General features: G+C 42.8%; 1 protein-coding gene across 1 annotated transcript; it reads right to left on the bottom strand.

The window, feature by feature from the left end:
- Positions 1-8,425: 8,425 nt before the first annotated feature.
- Positions 8,426-27,114, bottom strand: hs3st3b1b (heparan sulfate (glucosamine) 3-O-sulfotransferase 3B1b). The gene is made up of 2 exons (XM_034107514.1): positions 26,281-27,114; positions 8,426-11,565 (listed from the first exon to the last, which is right to left on the bottom strand). The coding sequence occupies exons 1-2, from the start codon at positions 26,859-26,861 to the stop codon at positions 10,947-10,949; spliced, it is 1,200 nt and encodes a 399-aa protein (XP_033963405.1). The 5' UTR covers positions 26,862-27,114; the 3' UTR covers positions 8,426-10,946.
- Between the last annotated feature and the right edge of the window lie 623 nt (positions 27,115-27,737).

The following is a 27,737-nucleotide window of genomic DNA, read 5'->3' as shown; positions in this document are numbered from 1 at the left end:
GCAGGTCATTTGATGATGCCTTCTGTTGTTTTGTAGAACGTGGGATATCCACTGAGACAATCCTGCCATTTTAGATTTGTGCAGGTTCTTCTTCATCTTCCTTTCACGCCTAATTCAACTGACACACGAACATATGCAAGTCTACATTTACTGCACGTCATTTCTATTTTCATTTATTCTTGCGTTAATATCCATGACCTCATTCCACATCTACTATAAAAACAATGATGTTGATTCACTTAAAGGTCCCATGTCATGCCTTTCCGGTTATTACCCGTCCCCTTGTGTGTTATGTAGCTTTGTATGCATGTAAACGGTCTGCAGATTCAAAAACCCTCAAAGTGCACCCTGTAGCGAGTACAACTCTAACACAGAAAATAATTGTCTATGCTGCCCCAGAACGCCTCGTTGGACATTTTTATTTTTCCAATGTTATCTTCCCGAGTATGGTGACGTAACCATGCCCAGGTCCAAATGGACCAATCCGTGGAGCTCCTCACACACACTCACCCTCACTCAGCCTCATCTTTTCTCAGGCTGTGAGTGTGTGTCAAACTGTGTGGCGAACAGCCTGGCTGTGAGAGTATGTGTGTGCTCAGGCTGCGCTCAGGCTGAGTTCCACGGTGTCTCGCAGACCCCACGCAGCAACCAGGAAACGACACCAGTAACCTAGCTCACACTGTCCGCTCCTCAAGCCTCAAAGGGCGGAGCAGCGAGCCCCACAACGTCCCGCCAACACGGCACCCAGACCCCACGCAGCATTCTCATCTGTTTGTCATTACTGGTGTCATTTTCTGGTTGCTAACAAACGCCATGGTAACACATAATCACTGATGTTCCGCTGTAACGGTGGTGGACTCATCAGAACAGAGTGGGTGAGCTGACCAATCAGAGCACAGTGGGCTCATAGGGAGGGAGGGGCAGGAGCTCCAACAAGCCGTGTAGGACAGAGAGTGAATACACATACTATACACAGATGCTGTATGAGAAACCAATGTGATTTTGAACATTGAACAATGTAAAACTATTCTAGTATACCTCAACAACGGAATTATGATCAGTAGAAATGGCCATGTCATGGGACCTTTAAAAATGAAAACAGAGAGGTAGCACACAATACGGGAATATATCATCAATTTAAAATGCAATGTCGGTAGCGGTCCAAGACAAGAAGACACCAGAGAGAGAACTGCAATATGGGAGCAGATTGTATAAAAAAAATAATATTCTCCAGCAAGGATACACAATACGATCAAAGATTATATTGAAATTCAGTTTGGAAAGTGGCAGCAAAACTAACCCTAACCCAAAAAAGGACCCTGCCTGCATGTCTGTGGTCAAACCTGTGAGCTCTGAGTGAGACATTATACCCAACAAATCTGATCTAATTCACCCCAGACACGTATCCTAAAACCTGGGGAGAAAACAAATATGCATCTGCATGGCTATACTCTTATAGAGTGAGTGATACATTCGTTCAGATCCACAGGGTGTAGACGAAACAAGGGACACAGCAAAGGGCAAGTGAAAGATCGCGTGTGAAGCCCTCCACCAAGACACCACTTGCTTTTTAAAGAGCTGCTTCACGTTGACTTCTAAAATGTGAGCAGGGTAGATAGCTAAATGTTTAATGCCCCCCCCCCTGCCATGTTTCTAGGCCTTTGTGACAAGGCTGTTTAGATATTGTGCAATTGCTTTGCAGCAGCTTGAAGCTAATATGATCAAACACAGCACATAGAAACCTGCTCTGGAGGTGGTGTCGAGGGATGGGAGGGGTGGGGGAGAAGGGGATTTTGATCGGAGAGGGAGAAGGCGGTGAATATGAAGAGTCAATAGGGGGTTCGCGTGTTTCCTAGTGCCAGGTGTCTGTTTGCATCCCAAAGCCCAAAGCAGCAGCCGCCTGTACCCATAACAGCCCGGGAGGCACCGCGATGACAATAACACATCATCTGAAAACGCTACAATTACCCCCTGTCATTCGGCTGGGCTTCACTGTTAAATTACCATTTCCTTCAAGATGGCTCGCTTGGCTGCTGGCCCGGGACTCTATCACTCCTGTATCTGTGTCCGTGTGATCCATCAACAGGTTAGTCATGAGTTAATACAGGTGGCTTGGATACAGCGGACCGGCTGGGCCCTCGCCAAGACAACATGCTTCACTTCAACAAGCTGTATTTCTTTTATCTTCATTCACACCACATCCTGTTTGTGTTCCTCTCCGGTGTGTCTTTCAGTGCTTCAGCTGAGCAATTATCCAGCTCCAGACTTATACATGTTAGCGATGATTTCTGATGGGAAGCAAGTCCCTACCTGCAAGTGAAAACCACAAAGTGCTCTGCTACAAATGGATACTGGTAGCTCTATGTGCAAAGCAGCGTTTCCGCCAGGGGGGCGTCTTGGCGTCATTTCAAGCGCTTATTCAGCTCGTAACGCCCTGAACTCGAGCCGAGGGCGTCCAAAAAAATAAATAATTTGAGAGAAGATCGAGAGTTTTTATCGCTTGAAATTATGAAAAGGAAAAAGGACAAGGACATCCCTCTGTTGGAGGGGCAAAGGAGTCTGGTGGAATTATTTTCGCCGCCAGCAAAGCGCGTTCCTGTGACGAAAAAAAACAAAACACCGTTGCATCTTCCAAGGACCATCAAGGAGGGGTGTCCCTGTCGGCAGGGAGACGTAAAGAGATAGTATAAGGGATAGCTCAATTCAAAATGGTGTGTGTGTAAAGACACGTAAAGAGCTAGTATCTTTAAGGGACGGCTCAATTCAAAATTCAACGTCACCCCCCCGCTCTCGGTGTGGACGCCATCTCAGCCCTGGTCTGGCGGAAACACTGGGACAAAGTATTATATTGTGCAGTAATATAGACCGCTGTTTACTTTGTGTGACACATTTTCCATTGGGGTTAAGTGGCTCTGAGCAGGAGGTGCCACTATGGACCTCCCCCTTAGCGATATTAGCCAATATTTCCAGCTGGCAGTGTCTCAGCCACATCTGTGTCCTTCTTTGGACATCAGCATTGTCTGTCTTGGGAGACTTGTGGCATGTTGGTATACATACAATGTTATTCTCAATTTTCCCACTGCATGATTTTAGCAAAACAGATTGTATAGTTATAAATCTAGTTTGGTTTTATAGAATAGGATAAAGTCATTATTGTGCGGATATACATTACCCAATTATTTTTTACACTATATTAATGTTTTTATAAGCCATCGGATGTCGGTGACTGACAGGAAGGACATAATTTCCCCACCTTTTTATTTGCCACTACATCACAGCATGCGTACTGTGGGGATTTCTGCCATGTTCCACTCATTAGAGCCCACCTCTTCCTTGGGGGTTGGAAAGACTATTCGGTGAGTTCCGCCGATACACATTTGGATGGGAAGTTTACTTGCATTATTAAATGTTTTATCCCATCCAATCTGCCCGTTAAAGTGAAAGTATACTAGACTTAAAATCACAGTGTACTTCAATACCACATCTTCCTTATTTGATAGGACCCATTTTGAGTTACGTACCGCAGCAGGGACCTTTTGTTGGTTTTGTTTGCGCAACCTAAAAAAAAGGAACACACAAGCATGGAGCAGGATGTGTCAGTCAGATATAGAGCGTCTAAACCCATGAGAACACAAAGAGACAACATGGATTCAGAGCCAATTATAACTTAAGGAATCTAGATCAGTCCACATTTCACTTGGTAGAATTGAAATACTGTAAAATATCTTGGTGCCGGGTGCAGCACATTTTAGAATGTGTGTGAATCCACACTAAAATGGGCTTTCTTATGTAATTAAGTTGATCACTTTCAAATCTTGGTTCACTGGTTCAGTAATTTAATTTGTACTTTTGCTACTAGTAAAATATGTTTCATAAGAGTTGAACATTAAGTGGGTAAAAATGTATTTGGATCTATTGTAGGATTTAACAAATGTTCAACCTACCCACTCGGATCAGTCCTAAGGTCTGGCGACTTCACTGAATCATAATGGAACGGATTTTTATTTTGAATCTCCTGAACTCTTGTAAACTGTGGCTCAGACTATTTATTTAATGTAACCTCCTGTATACTTGAGATTGATTTTTCCTGTTACTATAATTGATATAGATACTGATACTACATACTGATATTCTGTACAAACTGTGAAGACCACTGAGACAAATGTAACATTTGTGATATTGGGCTATACAAATAAACATTGATTGATTGATATAGGTTTGTTTTAATATTGTTTTTTGTGGAACATAAGAAAATTCCATTCAAACCAAGGAGCAAATTATAAGCATATTTGTTTTTAGTCTGATACTATACAGCCATAAGATACAACTTTTTGTAGCTATTTAAGTTGAAATAAAAGTTGAACTGTCAAAACATCATTTTGTGACTTCTAACTCTGTGTGAAATGTGTCTGTTGGGATACATAGTGGCATATTAAAATTGTCAAACTCCCCATAAAACTTTCAGCCTCAATTTGCTGCGGTAGTCAACATCCCTATCCGTGGACAGGTTAGTAAATACATCACCTCTGATATTGTGAATGGGGGCCCTGTTAATACACAGGAGGTGTTTCAGATGCTTGTAAATAAACAGCCATGGATGTGTAACTCATTATGAGCCATAAGGAAACATTGGCTGCTTTTACAGGCAGTGAGGGTGTTGGTAATAGTAGGGGGCATTTCCGATAAGCAGGCAGACCCAGCAACTAAACCTCCCACACAGCTATGGGTCACCTGAAACCACACAGACCCCCCACTTCCAAAACCACAGTGCCAGCCTGAGCAGGAAACAGAAAAACAAAAAATTAGCCAGGACTTTTTATTTTTTTAGCAACCCCTCCACAGAAAGCCAGCTTTTACACATCACACACTGCTATGCTGCTTACTCAGTGACACCACATGTATTGAACAGGAGGCTAGCTTCAACTAGAGAATGCAATTCCTGAAGAAATTGCTAGTGGGAATGCTTGATGCTGACGCTAAACTGCTAAGCTGAAATGTAATGTTTAAGAAGAAAGTGAAGAATTTAGATTGCAATGATACATGAACACAGGGGGCTTGAATATGTGATGAGGGAAGAAAAGAAAGGAAAAAGGCTTGGAAAAGCTGCAGAATATTTGAACTGCAAACTTCTGAACTAACTTGATGGCGAATGATCTGTTGCCATGGAAACGGCATATGGTGAGATCTCAGATTTGGCTTAGAGCTGTTGAGGCATGGACCGGTGATATAAGTGAAGATTGGGGGACGATTGGACCGTGTCGATTGGACTTACAGCCACATCGCGTTTCATAGCGAGTGGTCTGTCACCATGACAACGGCATTTGATGACACCCCATACTACGCTTAGATGCGTTGATGGCTGCATCGTTACCAAACCTGTGAAGTTCTGGGCTGTTTGGAGTATTTGCATTGAAGTTATGAGAAAACCGTGTTTCAAGGCGAGCATTGTGTTGCCATGGCAACGGCATTTGAATAAATCTCAAAACTGTCCCATAAATGTCTTCACGGCTGGACTGTTAGCACAAATGTGAAGTTTGAGCACTTTTGAAACACAAATATGCCTGAAATTACAATGGGCTTTAATGGAGGAATGTTGAAAGTTTTTGTCACTTCATGCCCTCAAGAGGCATTTCGTTTCATTATTTGTCATTTTTCAAGCTACGAGATGTTTTCCTACGTTTGTCATGATAAATTATGTTTCAGGAATGTAGGGTTTGGGAATTATGGCAGTTTTAAAAAAATATATGAAGGCAAATTTCAAGATGTTCTACCCTCTAGCTGTGACATCACGCACTCTAGTCATTGTTAAAATCTGAAGAAAACCTCTAAAACAAGGTCTGAACAATGTTTAATATCTCTAAAAGTAAGAATCCGATTATTGTACACGAATAATGTCAGAAAGATGTGTAACATTTTAAAGTTGGAATGAGGTTTCTGAGTGAAAGTATGAATGAACAGTTAGCAGTTGAAGTTGCATGAAGATTTGTTGAAGTCTGAAGATTTCCTCCATTGACTTCAATGTTAAAAATGTGATGTATTATGGGATGTATCTCTGGAATTATGAAAGTTATGAATGAGAAAGGTAATAGCCATCGATTCCCGACCGAGCTGAACGTTTTGTTGTTTGAACGGAGTTTCTGCGATGTTCAATGCGGGAGGAGAAGAGGGCCAAAATAAGTCGGCTGAATAATAATAAAAATGTCGTGCGTAGAAGAACAGTTAGTGAAACACTAAAATATCGGTTGTGCCTGCTTTATATGAAATGTAAATATTGAACTGTCAAATGTTTCACAAACATACTGCTCTCAAGTGTGAAAAGCAAGAGGCAGAAAAACAGACCTACTGGAAAAAAGTAAATGTCCTATAAAACTACAACATAATAACTTGAAAGCAAGTTTGAATTGCAAAACATCAAACCGCAAGATAAAGTGTAACTTTACGTTATGAATATAGATCCACAAACAATGAATATGTAAAGAATGCATATTGTATGAGAATTATCCTATCTGATACTTTGAAATGGTGTGTCGAGAACATCCCAACCAATGTTGGGGTTGCTACTACTTCAGGATTCCACTTTTGAATATTATGTGTAGACAATTCACAAGGGGAATTATTACATGACCAAAGAGAATGTATGAGAAGATTACGGTACATCACCACAACAAGCATACACAGGAGAAAAAGGAAGACAATGAACCTCCTGACAAAACTGCATTAGACCACTAACACCATAAAGAGAATGTACTATGTGAGCAACTGAGATGGATAAACCATACCCATCAATCCACTTGGTATACTGCAGCACTGCAATATACATTAACTGTGCAGCAGATAGTACATTAAAAGCACAATAATGAATTGATTAGGGTTCAGACAGATGTGGTATTGCAAGCATTAGCAGGAGAGGAAGTAAAACGTGTGGAGTGGGTGTAGCGAGTATATAACAGGAGGGCAGCAGTTAAGATGTATCAAGTACTTTTTAGCTCAGTGTGAAGAATTCTCCAAAAGGTGTGTGAAGAATTCCCAATCAGAGGTTAATACAACAAGGTAAAATAATATACCAGCCATGTTTTAATCCATAAATCACAAGACACATCACTCAGCCATGGTTTCCACAAAATGTATAAACCTGGCTTATGGCAAACAATGCAAACATTGGAAATATGTCACAGAACTACTGAAACCTGATCATTCATATTTTTTCAGCAGTTACATTTAATTGCATTAAAGTCCCATCATTTTCCAAACAGTAACTAAACCACAAGCTTGTCCACTTAACTTAATCACAGCAAATACCAGAGCAAAAAGCTAGACACACAAGAGCAGGAATGACATGCCAGCAGCCAAACTACTGTTATTTCACAAACAAGAACTTCACATAGCCAAAACAACAACTCAAAACATGCATGTTAGCAGCACAAACAGTTAGCATTTAGCCTACCTTGGTTTATTGAAGGCTTCTCCTTTGGCAGTCTCCTAGCTCTGAACTGCTACGTCATGGATTACTTCCAGCTTGAGGTGTACCTGTGTCCACAGTCGATGCGAAAAAAAGGTCAAATAATCTTTTTGGAGCAAAGCAGCAACAATAGCTCGTCGAAAACACACATTATTGACTCCACACTGTCATCTTAAAAATATATAATCACACTGTTGGTAGCTAGCTTGCTAATGAAATGCTGTATTAGTAAAGAGCAGGTAGCCACGCTGCATCGAAACAGAGTGGGCGTGGCCTTTCGATCTTAATTACAGCAGGTGTGTTTGATACAGCGTTTATGAGCTGTTCACTGATCGTCGCTCAATTAAAGGACCAGTCCAACCTAAATAATCCACTATACTTCAACTGGTGTTTAGACATGTAGAGGACAGTTATGGTTCCATTTATCCAGGTTTTTTATATCTCTATTTTTCACACACTCTTTGATTGGTCTTGTTATTGATATATAAATCAACTTGTCTTGCTATGCAGGTCAAAATAACTTTGTGATGATCACAGCATGTATCCCCAAAACCAGCAGTATACCCATTACTCTAAATGACCCAGAGAGCATTTTATTGAATACATTTAATATATATATATATATATATATATATCAAAGTAAGGTTGTTTAATTCTACCTGCCATGACAGAGACACATTCTTTCCCTCTTGTAAGTGTGTGTACAGTTTGTGTGTGTCATAATGGCAAAATGTGCTTTAAGAGACACCTTCTCGAGTGGGTACTTTACCAGGTGTTTATTTTTCTCTCCATCTCTCTAAGGACAGATTTTGACGCTTTTGATCAAGTTTGAATGCAATTGTGTATTACTCAATGATGGATCGATGCAGATGATTAAACAGTTAAACTTGAATGCAAGGGTATAATTTTCCATTTTAATAAAACTCCACATGAGAATCAAGCAAATAAAAGTCAGGCACAAGCAGATTTGGTAAAATATATACTTTTTTATTTATTTCTTCATACAAAGAAATATTTTTGAATGTTCAGTATTTAATCATCTAGAAACATCCGTTCCATTTTGCTTTTGCATTGTGTAAAATTAATTCCTTTGATGTACATACCACAAAATACTTGATTTACATGTCTTTTCCATTTTTGTACATACAGATCTGCTAGTCTAAATACATATTATATGTGGGTAAGACAAACATTTTTTAACATTTTTAGATTTCAAAGACAGGTTGAATAAAACTCAACCATAACCGATGCAGCAACACGGAGTGAACCCATGAGTGCAAGTTGTTGTTATTTTTTTTTTCAGATTTTCCCTCAGTTACATAAACTTGACCGGAATCCATATGCAATTCTCCATCAATTACAGGGAAACATCTCAGACTATCCTTCCAGAGTGTGACAGCTTACTGAGAGAGGTCATCATAAATGCTTTTTGATAATCGAACATTGCACAAAGAAGAGAAGGGGGGATGAAGGCTTTCTCCACATAAAATCATGCTAAAAGAATCCTCGCTCTTGTAGAGTAAAAGTAAAAAATAGCACTACAGAAAATGCAGTGTAGCAAGCTTTCATCTCCCCTGCTGCCAACCATTGGTTTGAGGCTAAACCAAGCAGCTGGTTTCAACTGGAAAATAGTAGAAATAGCTGAATTGGGGTAATTCTCTGTCTTAATGACAGGAACAGGCTAAGTGTGTTAAGTTGGATAGTTAAAGAGGCACTACATTTTCATAACTTCAGAAAGAAATAGGGACAATCAAATGTAACTTTTCGCTAAAACTGAGTCACAATCTGACGTTTAAAAATGTATTTGAGGGTGTTTTAGTGTGAGGATAGTTTGTGCACATTCAGTCTGGCCCTGCTTAAACACATGATGCACTCCTGTGGATGCTTATAATCCCTTCCCATCATCCCTCTATTTAAATATTGGCCGCCACATTGAGCATGCAGAGCCTAGCGTAGCACACCATAGCATAGCATAGCACGGCCACCTCCCTTTGCCCTTATGGTAGTGTGTCCCACCCGCTGCAAAGAGATGGGGCAGCACATGTAAGAATGATAACCACACATTGTTCTCCCTCTTGCATATCAAGAATTCAAGTAGAAAGACAGAAACAAAGAAGCAGAAAAAAGCAGAGATATCGACTCAAGCTGTGTGAAACGTGATATCAACCCAGTGGTTGTTGTTTGTTTTTTTGGCAACAAGTACAAAGTTGAGATTGTGAGACGTGTGAGGATGACGTGAGTGAATACGGCATAAAGTATATAGGCCATGGATGATGGCACATGAGGTTTTCTGACGACACGAGAGAAGTTAGACACTGAACGGGCCTGTGGCAATTCTTGCTGTGCTGAGAGTGCTTCACAAAACCCTTTCCTCTTCCTTTGATCTCTTCAGTCTGGGATCTCATATGGGGCCTGGCGGACTATTTTTTCAAAAAGCTCCGTTTCAATGAGGCAAAGCTGAGTTGTTGTTTGTCTGTCATATTTTCTATCTATGCTCCATTCCTGATATATGAGCTTTGCGCAATGACTTTGTTTTCATCATACAGTGAAAACAAGGCACACACTCCCAATGACCCTCGGTGCTCCGGCTCCGCTTTCCTCAACACATCAAATGCCTCTCAAGGAAATTTGATTGAGACTTTGCATGACCTTTGAACTGAGCAGATAGGGCAAGAGCCTGGCTCTCAGCCAACACTGCTTCTTAATGGGGAGTCAGAAAACGGAGACTCCATCGATCTGCCAGTTACCTTTACCCGATTAGCATAATGTTAACATGGGTCCATGTGGTCCAGGATAGGATTTAAGGTTTGATGGATGGGTCATTCATTAGAGCAGGCAGCAGGAGCAGTGAGAATGAAAGGGCAGCTGTATACTTTAAGCATGAGTGACACAATGAAGATCAATTAGGCTTATTGATCTAACTGTTTGAATGGAAAGGGACATGAGATCTGCAGCTTAAAATGATGCCGGTGGAGGAAAATTAGATAGAGGAAAACTTAACTGTAAGGTCTGTGTTGCAGTGAAGAATTCCACTCAGAATGACGGTTTTAAATGATGAAAGTTATGATGCATATAAAATGAGGATGCACATGTATAGGTGTTCTCCACTTCTTAGTGAGCGCTCTGTACCCGTAATATGGTGCTTTTACATTTTCCACCCTAATTTCGACTTCAGTCATCGCTGATTATCTGCATTACGGCAGCACTGATAAATCCGCTGAGTTTACAGGACCACGAGGGAGGAGCGGTAGAATTCAAAATTAAAATGAGGAATGTTAAAAACAACATGTGGGCCAGATGTTATGTACAAATATGGTTAGGCAGCTTAGTGAATTAATTGCTTAGAAATAAAATAAATTATTATAAAATAGATTTCTGTACATTTTACATATATATAGCAATATCTCCACATCTTGCCATTGAATTACAGAAGGAAAAAAAATAACTTCTCATAAAAAAAAAAAAAGAGTCTTTGATGATTTTCACATCAATCCCAACCAAAGTTATGTCCCGTCATCTGGTAGAACTTCATGTTGAAGGGCCTGTAGAAGTCCCGTAGCCTCTGCACCACCTCAGGGTCAATGTTGGGGTGGGTCCGCCCTTTGGTTTTGCCCAGGCAGTGGGGTTTGCTGCTGCCCTCGGCCTTCTTGAGGCACGGGAAACCCTTGGTCTGGTTGAAGTAAAAGTGTTTGTCAGTGATGATCCTCTTGAGCCCCAGGAAGTCCTGCACGCGGCCCAGCTCTCCGGCCGGGTCGCTGATCAGACGCTCGCCGCTCACAAACAGGATCTGCTCCATGGGGAAGTAGTGCAGCCAGTTGTCCAGGTGCTTGGCGTAGATGCCGATCTGGATGGCGCTCCACGAGGTGTCGATGAGCCCCGTAGTCCTGTTTTTGAAGGTGAGGCTCTCGAAAGAGGGAATGTCCGGCTTCTTGGACAGAGTCTGTGTGTAGTCCGAGATGGCCCTGGTGACGGGGTCCCTCACCACCACGATCAGCTTGGTGTCCCGGGACATGGCGGATATCCTGGCCGGAGCCTCTCTGGTCACAAAGTAGCTGGGGGTTTTCTCCATGGTGATCTGGCCCTCCAGAGTCTTGGGCATCAGCTCCCTGCAGATAAAAAAGACACAAAAGGGAGGTTAGGAGAAGGGTAAGGTGGAGCAACGTCTTGCATAATGTAATCAAGTTGATGGAAGGTGCTGTTCTGTAATCAATGAGTCACTGAGCCTGTTTAGCCTGATTATAGGGCTCCAAAACCTATTAGTGTAGGCCGCCGTCCAACATCAGATCACTCAAAAGATATCTCACTGACAGAAAACTCATATTTACTGCATAAACAAACATTTGCAGGAATTTCTGAACATAACCTCACATTTCACCATATTAGGGATTTGGAGTTGGGTTTCCTCAAGCCTGTTGCATTGTGTGCATTTAATTATCTAATGGTTTACCCTGAGCTCATCTTTACTTAAACCTCACTGCTGGATGTTATGTTCCAAAGTGTTCAGACTTAATAAAAATGACCACAAAATAAACACTCAATCGGCCTTGCTGACTCAGGCATAGCCGTGCCCCACCCCTTATCCGACCAACAAGAAAAGAAAAAACCTTAAACGCTACAGTGCTGAAAGACGATGAGGCTTGTTTCAAAAAGGGAATCTGTGTTTTAACAAGAGTGGGTTTGGCTGATGGGCTTTCTACAGATATGTTACATGCAGACGTATAATCAAGAGGTACTCGAGAACAACTGGTTTTGAAGGGAAAGTGAACGTGCACTGCTCTCTCAGCATTAGGTTTCACAATTGGTGGCAAACCGCAACGTCTAGATTATGGTGGAGGCGATAAGAGCGGTTTGACTGACCTTAAAACACAGATCACCTTTCCATGTTTTGGCCCTCACACCAAGGAGAAAACTATGTTTGATGAACGCTGGGTTACATGTGTTTCTACGGCTGGCTGGATGGGAGGGGTTTGGATTACGTACTGGAAACTGGCTAATCAAAAAGACAATAGTAAATCTAATTCAGGGACACAGAAAAACAATAAAAGCAAATGGGCCCTTGAAGGTGGAAAAAACAAAAGGAAGAACGAGATAACCGAGGGCACTTATCAGGGTGAACACACTCGCGCAGATAAGACTCCTGTTGGCTTGTTGAACCCTGAGCCTCGCCTTTGTTGTTAAGGCTCGGCCACTGATACACCATTGTGTAGACAGTACCATTGTAGTCCATCCCATTCAAATTCCATGTCATTCTACACAGAGTACTTCCACAAGGAGATGGGTAAAAGACGATGTTGGACACATTCTGTACAATCAGAAGTCTGTAACACTCGATTTTTTCCCGGGAGATTCAGCTGTTCCTCAGAAACAAAATATTCTAAAAGCTGGAATCTAGTTCACGTCCATCCACCTCATGGCTAATTCATGGTACATCGGCTCTCCATCTATGCATATATTTGTGCGGATAGTGAGGGAAGGGAGAAAATACCCCGGGTAGAGTCAGGTAACCAATAAAATGCCTGGTGGAAATGATGTTCGCAGATCTGTGTAATCCTAATGCAGTGCCAGTGATCCAATTATGATAATATCTTCTTGATTGCCGACACATCGAGGGGTGGATGCAGGAGACGGGGAGGAAAGCAAATCTGTTTCCAAAAGCTAATTCAGAGCCAGGGATGATAAATACACAAGCCAGAAAGCTTGTTTACTTTCCTTTATTAAAAACAAGTCAAGTGTCTCTGGTCTGTGTCCAGCAATCCTTAATAGTATTGCATAAAACCCATTATAAGTACACATATTAATGATTCTCTCAAACAACTTATAACTGCACCCTCTTGAATGCCTTCAAGGAAATGCAACCACACATTCTCTACTCAAACGTCAAGCTACTCGTCATTCTCTCGATGCACAATGGTGATACTGCCTGCAAGCTTTTTGTCATTCCTTGTGCTAACATACAAAAACAGTCCAGAACCGACACAGTGGAGGCAAATGGCTTCTCATCTAATCCGATTTCAACATGACAATGCGGCATGGAGATAGAGGAGGCCTGAGTTGTTACAATGTGCATAGTGATAGATTATGCTGATCCTAGCTCAGGGATTTGGAAAAAACTAAATCCCAAAAAAGTGTTGGGGGTTGGAGAGGCATTAATAAGGAAACGGTTGGTCAGCAATGGAGAAAGAACGCAGCGAGGAAGCCCCTAAAAAGCGCCAAAGTAGAAAGAAGAGACCCCCCCCTCCCCTAGTAAAAAGAAATCACCTCTGGCTTTACCCGCTTTCTCTGCCAAAGAGGCAACACAAAAAAGTCAGGAAGAGTGAAAAGAGAAGAGCGGAGGGGAATTTTAGTGGGACAAGTGGCTCTTGGAGAAACAATGGCTATTATGCTCCTTTTTGATTTATGAGGTGCTGCTTTTAAAGATTCCGTCAGCAAACAGGCAATGCTGTGACACCCAGCTCCTCTTTTTTCTGCTTTTCTTTGAAAGTGAGCCATTGTCCGTGAGCGCAGGGGTGAGCAGGGCAGTGGTCAGGGCACAGGGGCGGGGATGGGGGCAGGGTGGAGAGGGGGCAGATAGAGGAGAGGGAGGGAGGGAGGGAGGGAGGAAGGGAGGGAGGGATGCTTATCGAGGGCTGAGTGGAGCACTTCTACGTCCTTCTCAACCTCGAGTGAGAGAAGCCTTTTGGAGAGCTCTTGAGTGGAACGTGTGCCGAAGTGCCCTGCAAACATCACCCTGTCCCCCATGGAAACCAAGGACTCCACATAGAAATATCTTAGTATTAGTAATAAATAGTAAGTATAGTAAAGAATATCCTGACTTTCTATACTTGCTTAGCCTGTTCTCCCACATGATATACATCTTTATTCCTCTCTACACCTTTGTCAATTGAGAGCATTTCCACATTAAAAAACAGCGACAAGACACAAAGCAGAAGCTCTTGTCATGACAGCATCAAACTGGGGGCCCGGTGGAGTGGCCCTTTGGCCTGCGATTTAAAGAGCCCTCATCCCAGGCGGAGATAAACGTCGAGCAGGAAAAGGGTTATTTCTGTCTGATGCTTCGGCTGCCTCCCCGCTGTCATGTTTGATCTGATGATAACGGGCTGCCACCGAGCTGTCCGACACAGCATCCCTGACAAAATGACTGCTTTGCTCAAAGACAAAGAGAAAAAGCTATTTGGCGTGTGTCTCTGTCGATTTCCAGTTCGATACAAAAGGTTTTCAATTGTCTCACATGTCTGCATGTTGAAAGCATTTGAATCTCAAATTAGGGTTTGTTTATTTGAATACAGACAAATCAGAGGGCACTTTGTATCCAGCAGAGAAGGGAGGGTGCGGCTTTGCTCTTATGGGCATTTAGAGCTAAGGTTTCTATGGCTTTAAGACTCTTGAGCTAATGTCATCTCCTTATGGGAGTTAACACCACCCAGGAAAACAGCATACACTTAGCATTGCTCTGGTAGAGGCTGAATGAACCAGAATAAGATCATCTAACACATCAGTTCATTTCAGGAAAACATGCCGATATAAACAATTCCCTTCTACGAGTCTCCCCAAGTCTCCACTCTTCACCCTGCTCTCTTTTCCATTGATCCCAGAGGTTCCCCCGACCCCTGACAATCAGGGCCTCGAGGTCCGATAGCAAAGTGACACTTCACAAGTAGGAAGATGGAGAGGGAGGAAATGAGGGAAGAGGGACTGAAAGGCTCCCTTTCTTTGCCTGAGCCCTTCACTTGAACCAATGTGTTGGTGGACTTACAAGCATTTTCAGGAAACACAAAGGAACATCTTTATTCCTCATTGGATGATGTGGTTCGGGGCTATACTTGTTCACAGTTACACATTTAATCGTTTCTACTGTGAAGAAGAAAAACATTTGAGTACAACATGCTAATTCTAACAAAATGTCTGATGCTGTGAAAATCGCTTTCCCAGTTAGAAACACAGCGCAAAAGATGATGGATGATAGATGCAGATACAGAAGGTTCTCTGCGTGAAGTCATGGATGACTCACTGGTAAATAAAAGCAGGGTTCGTGAACAGCCCTCCCGTTAAAAGCTTAGGGGAAGCCACATGCTATGAGATGGAACTGAAGGGGGCTAAATGTTTATGTAACACACATACTACATACACACTTTGGTTACTACACAAGGAGGCAGGCATGAACAACTCTTAAAGTACCATTTAAGCACATACGGAAGCCAGACATTTTGAAAAATACACTCCACTGTCTGACATTATACGTAACCACAGAGCATGGCTTTGGCTGTAAATCAAAAGAATAGAGAAGATGGTTTATGGCGGCCAAGGACACTCCAACGCAGAGAGGGAAAAGAGTTCCGGCTGCAGATACAGAAGCTTCATCTGGTCTCTCTTTCAAGCACTTCGAGTGGAGTGCAGGTGTTAGTATGTGGCCCCTTGTGGATTTTTGACAGATCACTTCCTGGCTGAGAAGAGCCAGAGATCTCTGCTTTAAACTGGAGACCTTGCAGGAGTGTGCTGACGTGGGTCTGTACAAACGATGCATATACCTTTGCAATTGAGCAAGTCTCCGTCACCTGCTTGTAGCTTGATACCCGCCTGATAAACTCTTAGTGACGCTACAGCTTCATCATCCTGGTCAGAGTCAACAGTCGGTGCTCCTCCCCGGCCTGGGGTTTCAAATTAACAGGCCTCACTGAGTAATGGTGTCACGAGAAACTCAGCAAGGTGGCTAAGTGGAAGACCCTCCAAATCGTCTGTCTGCTATAAGGATTAATAATGCAGGCTGGCCTAGTATTACACACTCAGACCTGGATGTTGGGGGTCCTGCATGTGATGGTGGGGCTAGTAGGAGGAGAGCATTTAGAAAGATAAATTCCACCTTCAGGTTACGTTCCTGGAGCCACTGACCTTTGGCATTAGTATTAAGTGCTAACTCAGGTTTTCCTTCCTTCTTGTGGTGCCACCATTATTTCCCAGATGATGTTGGAGGTAGATGTGCACAAAGTATTTGGTGTGGATTGCTTGGTTTTGATTTATGTAGCAACATCTACAACGCTTATATTGGATGTCTGATACATATCAGATCATATGTACACAGCTATGTACAACTGGTGATGAAAATAACCTAATTGCAGTACATTCTCCTATTCTTAAAATATTAAAATAAAACCCAAAATTTGCTTAAGTTCAAGAGTTGGGAGTCACCATTGCTTGTTATTAATGGTCACAAGCCTAAAGGGTTGGAAACACATGGCAGATAAGGTCTATCTTTGGAGTAAAATACGATTGGATGAATTAAAAACACATATTGGTTTTGGTTTCAGAATTACAAGGACATTTCTGATGGGAAGAAAGGAGTCTAAGTGGCTGCACAACAGTATCCAAGGTCAAAATATAATGAAGCTGCTTCAACTTGAAGCTTTCCCAGAACAAACATGAGTGCAATGGCCTTCATCTCATTTCTTACTCAGTGACACTTTGACACCCAAATCTGTGCTGGAGTCTTGATGTGGCTGATAGTGCAGCTCCCAGACTCCTTAACTCCATCAAGACGTTGCACTATGTCAGAGAAGCCTGGGAATCTACTGACCCTCCATGTAAACAAAGCAGTTAACCCGACCGACGCAACCCGTACATCCATCATGTTTCACTGGAATCAGGGAGTCATGCCTTGGCCAAAGAGTTGAGCATTTTTATTTTTTTAAATCGTAGTGTCTATTACAGCCTGTGTGTGTAAAAAAGAGTGTGTAGGAGAGGGAGAGTGAATGACAGAGGGAATGTGAGTTAAGGAGGGAGAAAAAGACAGAAAGAAGGGGAGTCGGGATTCGTGGTCATAGGCCATCCATGGTTTCGGGATCGTACCCAGCCTGCTTTTGGAGGCAACATCAGACACTAGTAGTAGAATGAATAAATAGAGTACTAACCACCAAATATAATGTCACGGACTACATAGGGTCAGACACCCCAACAGCATATTACCCCCGGCCGCAGCCTCAGATACCCCCCTCTGTTACGTTCTGAAAATATTCAAGCAAGGCTGAGACATTCTTCTCTTATACCATAAGAGATGTGGTCGCCTTGTGATGGGCAGCATCGCACAGGCATGACAGGCACAAATTATTCAATTCAACACGCAACTATCATTTTTCCCATTTGGAAAATCTGTTGTTAAATATATTTGTTGCTATTTGGCACCTTTGGAAAACAAAAAAAGGAATGCGTGAGGCCATAATGGTTTTTCAGGCCTGAAACCACATCGGCTGCATGGAATTATCGAGTGTTAATAACCCTGCAGTGAAGCGAAGGAGCCCGCCGTGTGGTATAAATAAAACAGAGGAGTTGGTGAAAGGGATGGCGGAGAGGAGAATGTAGAAAAAACCTCCTCCCTTCTCTCATGAATTTGCGCTTGCCGAAGAGTTTTTTTTATTGCTTTTCAAAGCCCAAAATGTACTGGAATAAGAGATGTAAAATATCCCATCGTTTTTAGTAACACTTAACATCTTACCGCTTAGTTTGACATGCGATACGAGATGTGTTATCGGACACTGCTGCAGCGATCGGGCTACTCATTGTATGTGCCTCAATGGCACAAATACCACAGCACACATACTCACACGCACTCTTTGAAATCCACCACTTGGCATTATTACCCAGAATTTGTTTAGCGCGCGTAATCCTCACTAATCAGTGTGTGTTTACTGAAGGTGTTAGCCTGAAGCTAGAACCACACATTCCACCGCTCCATCAGGATGAGGGTGCGACTGGATGACAGCTCGTTTCGAATAAACTGATGAACCGTGAAAGGATCAAAAACAACAGGGAACACAACAATGAAGGGCTGCAGGTGAAGACTCGGCGTGTGTGTGTGTGAGCGTGTGTGTGTGGATGTTTTTGTGTGGCTGTGCAGGCAAGAATCAGCCATTCTGACTGATTTCCTGACACTTGACATGCACCAAGAGACACATGACTCCTTGATCTAGCTACAGCAAAGATGAATAAAAGATGAAACAGACTCGAGAAGAACATACATGCCACCACCCCCACCCCCACTCCCTAGACCCACACACAGTCACACACACACAGACCGAGAGAAAGAGGGAGCGAGCAAACTACTTTGCATCCTGTTTGAATGGGCTGTCACCCGTAACTGCCTGCACAGCTTGTTGAAGACAGGTGAACTACAAAGTGTGTGCCAGGAAAAGGGGATTTCCTCTCTACTGTATGTCACTCAGTAGAAAACCATCTTCCTGTGTGTTTTAGACTATTATTTGTGTTTCCTTACAGTGCAACTGTTGCAGGTTAATGGTTTACAAATTCCTGAAGACAGCTAAGGTATAATTAGCTAAATTGGGTAACGATAGCATCTGTCGCGACAATTAACATGCTCCTTTCAGAGGTGTGGAAAAAAGAATCCTCAGGCAATCTGTCAGTTTTCTTTGGATTTGAGCCTAGATGTATAGTCTCCTTCAGAGCAGCCTGAAGACAAGGTAATTACTGTTAAACACATCAGGTTCTGTCTTAACCATTTCTGCTACAAAGTGCTGCCAAAAGCAGACATCAGTTTTAGGGTTTCACTCAAGAGCGCTTGTGGAGCATGTTGACAATTCTTATCACCCCTCCGCTATATCTCTATCAGTAAGCCTCTTGGTTAGAAGTGAAACAGGATCAGCGCTGCCTCCGTGTCAGGAAGCTATTTTGTGGAGTGAGTGATTATGCTAGCTTAATGCTATATGTCAGTCCTCGGCCAGAAGACTTCAGAGTGCGTTTGTTTTCAAGAGCTAAATTGTGTTTTTTTCTTCTTATCCACTTCCAGTATTGGATAGCATTCGCATACTTGTGCCAATTTTTTTACAATCCACTTCTTTTGGAAGCGTTTTCAACCCGATTTGGATTGAAGCATACGTACGGAGAATACAATCATGGAGTAGGCCAACACGTGCCAGATTTTTTTTCCATTTGAGTAAGTAAGGTAGTGTGACAAAACCGGACTCCAGACGACCCTGCTAAAAGATAGAAGTCAATACAAGTATATTAAAGAGGACATAAATCCACACGGACACCCCGCTTGTTCCTAAACCAACAACTTAACTTTAGACCAAATTGAACTCAAATCGTTTTGGGATATCCTGCTCCTTGTGGTTGTTTTTGTAAAATGTGAAAAAAGTCAAAGCAGAAATGTAGCGGTTTGATAATGGTGATATAGTCTTTGCTGCCTCCAAAAGACAGTGTGTTGTCTCTCCATGGCTGCCGTCTGATTCCAATCGGTTAAACAAGGGAGAGAAAAACTCCTCGTGGTGGAAAATAATTGGAAGTTGGTTGGATTTGGCCAGGTTGTCTTGGAGTTGAGCTGAAGTGGTGTTACAGCTCTTGAGAGAGAGCCCAACAGCTCTGGGAGTACATCTTAAACGGAGAGAGTGACGAGTGTCGAGCAGCCTCAGTGCAGGGAGACAACTCGGGGCTTCTAATGAGCTCTGCTCTTTTACTGCCAGGCTAATGGAAACCTCAGGAGACCTTGGCCACTCTTTCTCTTTCTCTTTCTGTGTGTGTGTCCTGTCTTCCCATCTCTCCAGCACCCTAATGGCTACCTCTGGGACTTAATACCTGGGACAAGTGAAGCTAGACAGTCATCACTTTCTCCTCTCTCTACAACTTCTCCTAAACTACTTGTACTGTTCTTTGGTTCTGTTAAGAGCTCTTGACTAATCTTTAACAGCAAATGATTAACAGAACCATATTAGAGTTTTTTCTCCCAGCCTCCAGGGGAACTTTTTTAATGTGTAAATTAGTGTTTATTTAGCAGCGATGAATGGCCATTAACTCTGGAGGGAGAATGTCTGTTTCTGTTCTGACACGGGCAACAACATCCAAATTATCACCTTGTTAAAAAAGGGTCTAATTCCCACGTAGCACAGAGGGAGGGTTTGTACACTTCCTCCGGTACTTCATTACACTTCTTTGGGAGTATGTTTCATTGTTGTTGACACTATTTTGCATAGAAAAGCTAAGACTTTCTGCATCTTTGTTTGCATCAAGCATGTTGCTTTGTGGCCTTTATCCTCCACTCCAGCAGGAGGTTCCTGTCCTTGGCGGCCATATTGTCCCCACTGCTCTGGGGTGCTTACTGGACATCATCAGTGGGTGGAGGGGGTGTCGGGGGGAAGGCAGCGCTGCCACTCCCCTCTCCACAGGTCTCCCCTTTCACAATTAACCGCTTGTAATTTGGGGTTGAAAGCTGCCTTTTCTCTGTTTCTCCACCCCCCGGTCACTCTCCATTCTGGGATGAGGCATGCTAGCTTAGGCGGAGGGGAGCGAGGGCCTCCGTCCTCCCCACACTGGGTCAGCGAGGCCTGCAGCGAGCTCCGCCCAGGATTGGACCAGCCGAGCATGACATGCAACACTATTCTTAACACAGCAGCAGAGCAAGTGCACAGCTGGAGAGCGGAGAGAAAGCAGTCCATAATGGAGGGATTGGAGGGAGATGTTTGGGGGAGGGAGATGTTTGGGGGAGGGAAACAGCGGGTACTATTAACAAATAACCCACTCATTTGGGAACACGAGGTGGAAGTTTAGCCAACACAGAGGCACAGTCTCAAACTGCATGTTTTTTTTTTTATGTGGACAGGATTTGAGCGAAGGACCTGCTGTCAGCTGTACGGTTGGCTGGCCGGGCGCTCGCTCCCCGAGGGGCTGCGAAGTTTCCAGGAATCAGGAAACAACCAAAGAATCTAATCATCCAAATTCATCTTAGTGTTCTCTAAAACTATAACTGGTTCAGAGCCACTTGAAGTTCTCAGTGATTCTGTCAAATACCTCGCTGTACATGCAGAGGAGGCTTCAAAACGGCCAAACCATTGTTTTCTGCAAGCTATAAAATCCCCAGTGGGGCTTGTAGGTTCCAGAAGCTTTCTGTAGCCCTGCAGATGGTCAACACACAGAGCCTGTCAGCAAACAGACGTGGGTCTGACCCCAGTCAAAGGCCCTTAACCCAAATCTGCCCATTACCTCCAATCAGGCCTGACCGATCAATACCGGCTATCCCCGAGGAGCCACGCCACGCTGACATTTCTGTCTGAGTGTTTTCATTCTCCTGTGACAGGAGATGAACATTATCTGTGACTTCACAGCTGAGCCAACCACGCACAACACTTTTCAAAACCCATTGGCTTTCTACACAACATCCCGTGTATGCAAACATCATTTCAAGATGTTTTGTGAACACTGACGCCCTTCACTGGGGCTCAATAGAAGCAGGTGGCCTCTTTTTGGCCATGGAGAGGAAGGAAGGAGGGCGAGGTCAGCGGCAACAGAGAGTGGACGGGTCACCTACATGGAAATAGGAGCACCCCTGTGGCGAGCAGATAAAAGGACGTGCACCCATCCAGAACCGTCCTTTACATGGACGGGAGCAGCAGCCTGACTCAAGGCTCAACAGCCACCAGTGGGGGTGGATCGGCCTTTTTTCAGATAACGCCTTTCAAACAGCGCAGACTTCCGCAAGAAGCCCAAGGTCTGATAGCGGAACGTGAGCCTCCTTTTCAACAATGCACCACTTGTACTTTTTTTTTGTGTGTGTGGCACTATAAGTACTTTTTAACTGACAAGGCTTTGCATGTTTGTTTACCTTCACAGTGTTTTATCACAGAACAGATACAAAGGTTGACCAGGGGGGGCATCCTGCTCGGGGACGGCGCCGGGTTCAATCTCAGAAGTCTCAACAGAAAGCTTTGATCACAAGCCACATCACACAAAGACTGACGATTGTATATTGCAGTGGGTGGGATCCAGGTCTAACCCTAAATATGACAGATCAGATTCCATACATTTAACCTTTAAAATGGCAATAAGTGACAGTTTCCGAGACAGTCCAACACCATAATACCACCCATAAACTGTATGACTACACTCTCTTCAAAAAGCATGTTGTTTAATTCTATAGCAACTCCGAGGGAGGAGCAAGAACGTCAACAGTTGCCGGGGCCCTGACAGCGAGCTATAAGAGCAGAGCCCGCGACACGACAGCAAAACCACAGTATAGTAATTATATATCAAAGACCCTTCATAGCCAATAGGGCTAAATGGAATATGAAGAGAGTGACATGCACCACAGGCTGTCAGAACGAGGAGGGCTGCCGTCAACAAAAGTTAAGAGTAAATAAAATCCTTTAAGAGATGTGGTACAGCGTGGAAAGAGTCAACTTTTAAACTACACCGCGGGCACAGTTTGTTCAAAGTGAAAAAAAAACTGAAACAAACTGTATATGTAGAAATAAATATATACTGTAGGATGGACGATCTTGCAACATACAACTGCTAGACTTTGCATACAAAGTCTCAAAAACACAGCAAATTTGTATCAATGTTCTTTGGCTTTTTCATGATTGTATAACTTTCTATTTTAAGGTTTTGTCTCCTTGTTTGGATAAAGTGTATTCTCTGCCTTTTATCACCTACTTGTTTTTGCTCTACCATGTTTTGAAAAGTGCAAAAATGGCGGCACTGTAATTCCTCAGTAACATTGCAGATAATTTAAATACATTTTTTTAAAGTACAATGCTGAACCTGAGATCTATTGTACACAATGTATTAGTTATCTTGCCATGAATAAGCTCGGGGAATTTGCCGTTAATGTATGTGCTGCAGATAACTATATTATTTATATATCACTATCAGATAACACCATTCAACTGTGAGTGAACAGGTGCAAAGAGAAAATGAGAAATAATGACCCAACGTTCCTGTTCACACTGGCCTGTTGAGCTCTTTCTGTGTGTGTGTGTGTGTGTGTGTGTGTGTGTGTGTGTGTGTGTGTGTGTGTGTGTGTGTGTGTGTGTGTGTGTGTGTGTGTGTGTGTGTGTGTGTGTGTGTGTGTTCCTTGGGGCCAGTTCATGCATGACCTCACTGTGAAAATGTGTACCTCCTGATACAAGGACCTCTCGGTCAAAAGCATGAATCATGTGTTTGTCTTTGGCACCAATAAAAAATGTCAAAGGACATCAGAAAATCCACAATAAGACTTGTTATCGCCACCTCCATTCATTTTGAAACTTCCGAGTCTTTTCTACTTCTTCTATGGCTGTATCAACTTCGTGGAATACTGAATGTGTGGGACGGCAGGGATGGTGCAAGCTACGTAGATACAAGAGTGCACAGCAGAGAGATTGTGCAAATGAACAAGCAAGCAGAGGTGAATTACACAACTCGTACACACACACACACACACACACACACACACACACACACACACACACACACACACACACACACACACACACACACACACACACACACACACACACACACACACACACACACACACACACACACACACACACACACACACACACACACACACACACACACACACACACACACACACACACACACACACACACACACAACCGCCTCCGTAAATGACCCTCGCCAAATCAGATCATATTCCCACGAAATATATGTCAATGCCACACAATTGTGCCTAAATTATCTCCAGTATCTGGTCCTAATGGGAAACTTTGGAGACTTTGGTTTCCTTTCTAGGTCCATCCTCGCTTGGAAAATAGAATCACTAAAAACGAATGTCCCTCATGCTTACACCAGCTGTCCCACTTACATTTGCATTTTTTTACGGCAGTTCTTCCATAAAAGACAGATTTTACCGTTCTAAAACTCAGTTTGAGAGGACTAAAAACTGGATAGCTTGTATTATCATGAAATCACCTGAAGTGTTCTTGCATATGTTTTGTTTTAAATGCAGAAAGAAAAATGCACTGACTCAGAAATACTAAGAGGAAGAGTGAGCATATTGGAATATTTGTTGGCACCAACAGGAGAGTAAATTGACTGAAATGAGATTTAGCTCAGGACGATATGCTTCTATTCCACCTCAACAGAAAACCTAGAGTCATGACTTCTTTACATGGCTTAGAAAGTATTAGATTTCATGGCTTTCAAAACTAGCAGACATCACTTTTCCACAATTCCCTCCCTAGAAAAGTAGCTGCATGGGGAAATTAAATAACAGCTCTCCTCCCATTTCAAACCAAGAGTTAATCTGTTTTATTTGCACAAATCTAGGAACGGTGTCTTGATTTTGAATGCTGCCAACACTTGCTTCCCCATTCGGCTCTTCTTTTTTCATTATGTCCAACATTGCAGGGGCCCCCTTCGAGGTCTTGCATATTTAACGTGCACGGACCAAATCCGGTCATTCAAGCAATACGAAATCCCAAAGCTTTTCAATTTGTCAGGTGAGCTTTCCATAGTTTAACATCAGATACAACTTTGATAAAAGACGAGAGGCAAAAGTCTTGAAGCTTGAAAGCTCATACAATGTGAAGGTCGCAAAAGGCAGGAAGTAATTAGAGGATTTTAGCGGAATTCCAATACACAATCAATGCATTGATTTGCCCATGATTTCTCAGCCATAACCTTGTTTATTTGTGAATACAATAAATATAAAAATTGCCAGTATTATCCTAATTTGACGTTTCCAGATATAATTATGAGTAATCAAAATTGGTGGAAGATTAAAAACGTAACTAGCCCTTTTCTCTTCACTATGATAGTCAGATGGATGGGCTTCAGTCGTTACGCTCGACAGACCCTCAGCTCGTTATATTAGCACTTTGTGATGTAAATGAAAAGGATAATGTTAGTTTGTCGGCCTGTGAAGATGTTTAGCGCTTTTGTTCTAAGAAGGATCCTCACTTTGTCTTGTAGATGTGTTTTCTGTTTTTATGCAAACTGGGCTATTTGGGCTTTGGAGCCCATTGGTGATCAGAACGATACAAACGCGTTCAGTTCGGTAAAGAACTATTAGGTTCAATATTCTACAAGAAAAAACACTTGAACATTGCAGTTTTTAAAATCTCTGAAATTATCTAAGAAGTCGAGGGAATTGATTTGTATCATCAGTCCGATTTGTGAAAAATGTGCCTTTCCCGTTAACCCCTAATATCCCAATCCATTAGTAGTTTATAGTCTGCTATGACATGTCTGTGGTCACTTTGTGTCATACATGTGCTCACACACATGTAACAATACAGAGAGATTCCAGAATCTCTGCTACAAAAAAATGACGTCCAATATATAAAAATGCACCATAGTCGTAACAAAACACACACAAAAAACAACTAATTTCATATTTTAACTCGACGGAAAAGCCTTTAGACACGTCCCCGTGAAGGTGCAGTGTTGCACTGTGTCCAATAGAGATCACTGCACATCGCAAACAGGCCAGGCTGAGTGGAGCCCCCCAGCATAATGTCACACCGAGTCAATATTTAGTTAAATAACATACAGGATAGAAACAAGTGAACAATCAAACATGCAATTTAGCTAATGGAATTAATATGGCATAATAATGTAGCCTACGTGCCAGCAACATGACGCGTAAATGGACATAAAGAAAAGCAAGAGGCGCAACCAAAGTGTGTCACTGTGTTTAAATTGATACTTTAATTTTGGAATAAACTCAAAAAACCTTATTGGATAATTGTGAAAAAATACATTAATTTGATGTGCTTTAATAAGGTCCAAATATATTGCATTGCAAACCACTCTGAAATGAATTAGCTGCAACTAATGTGTAGTGCGTTTCTGTTAGAAATGAACCAAACACATTTCTTTAATTCTGTTTATAAGACAATACTTGTGAACACATTTGATAAAATATATATTTGCCCATTGTTGATCCATATCAGCATGACTTTTCTGCAGCACTGCGTTGCCAATTACCCAATAAATCTATTTTACGGAGTAATAAAATAATGTAAAAATGCTTCCATCTTTTAAATTTCGTTTTTTGCACACACACTATCCACACAGTAGTATAACATGAGTTTTACCTGTACCACTCCAGTCCGTTGTCATAGTTTCGGTCGAAGAAGTGCGGCTCCGCTCCCACGGCTCTGATGTCCGGATGAACCCGGAGAAACTCCAGCAGAGCCCGGGTCCCTCCTTTCTTCACCCCGATGATGATCGCCTGCGGCAGCTTCTTGCTCCCGGAGCCGTTGGAGAAGCTGGACATGGCGCTGGGCTCCGGGGCTCTCTGCTGCTCTCCCCGCATCTCGTCCCAGTCCTCGGCTCGGTCCATGTCCATCTCGTTATCCAGCAGGTCTCTGGACGCGGCAGTCCTGATGGACGGCTCCTCGTAGTCGCTCTCTATATCCTCCCAGGGCTGCGGCTTGGCCAGCAGCCGGGACACCAGGTCCGTCCTGCCGCTCTCTGTCCTCTTCCCCACCGCAGACACAGTCTCCTTGCCCCGGTAACTGTCCACCACCAAACTTGGCATGGTGGAGCAGTAGCCCACGCAGGAGTACAGCATGTATACCCAGATTAAAAACATGATGCTGAGCAGTATTAGTTTCTTCTTCACGGGGCTGGACCAGAGGGCACACAGGTTGTGACAAACCAGGCTATATTCCATAAGCCTTTCGGTTGAAAATCATATCCCAGCGGCGCATATTGCCAAAGTCACTCCCGTTGGCACCTCGGAAATCCTCGCAAAATTACGCACCTAAAACTAAACATAAATATTTTCAAATAAAAAAAAATCTTAATGTAAACGAAGAGAGAGGTACATCCTGGAATGAAAATGCATTAAGGAATTTGTAATCATAGTTGTGGCTATACACTATGGGAGGTTGTGAATTTGTCAGACGCAGCGCGAGGCTGCTCCAGGCTCATCTCAGGTTTGTTAAAACTGCTGCTGGAGCACGAGACCTTATACAGGGACGAGCAGGAGAGTGACAGCAGAGACAGCCAATAGGTGCAGATGAGATCAATATGCAGCCGTTTGTTTATAGGAGCGGGCCAATCAGAGGGAGGGGTGGGCGGGGCCAGTGGGAGCCTCGGCATGGAGATGAAGCGTGTGTGCGGGACGCTGCTGAGAGTTTGGAAAACTTTCTTATTGGGCATAGAAACCAATTAACTCTTGTTTCTCATGTCAGCGGACAGAATGTTTAAATGAGATCAGACAACTTTAAATATTTCCAGCAGGTTTCTTCTGACAACCCCTTTGTGCGTGTTTTGTTTATAAAGCAATAGGCCTACACAAAATAAACTTCAAATTCTATTTCAGCAGACGCTTTGAAAATAAGGGAAAGCTTTAGGAAAAGGAACAGACGTAACTGATTAATTTAAACCTAACACACACGTGACATGAAATGACTGCTCATTGAATGAGAAGCAATGCAGAGGTCACAGTTATTCCTACATTTATGAAAAAGGAAACAAAGCTCAAACAGATCGTTAACATTAAAAATTAGTTGTTTTAATTATATAATTCATTACATAATTACTG

The sequence above is a fragment of the Pseudochaenichthys georgianus genome, chromosome 19 (assembly GCF_902827115.2).
Source record: "Pseudochaenichthys georgianus chromosome 19, fPseGeo1.2, whole genome shotgun sequence".
Classification (NCBI taxonomy): Eukaryota; Metazoa; Chordata; class Actinopteri; order Perciformes; family Channichthyidae; genus Pseudochaenichthys; species Pseudochaenichthys georgianus.
This window is presented reverse-complemented; position numbering and strand designations above follow the sequence as displayed.

Coding starts and splice junctions, on each gene's coding strand:
- hs3st3b1b (XM_034107514.1), bottom strand. CDS start 26,861: ATGGAATATAGCCTGGTTTGTCACAACCTGTGTGCCCTCTGGTCCAGC. Junction 11,566..26,280: donor AACGGACTGGAGTGGTACAG/GTAAAACTCATG, acceptor TTTTATCTGCAG/GGAGCTGATGCCCAAGACTC.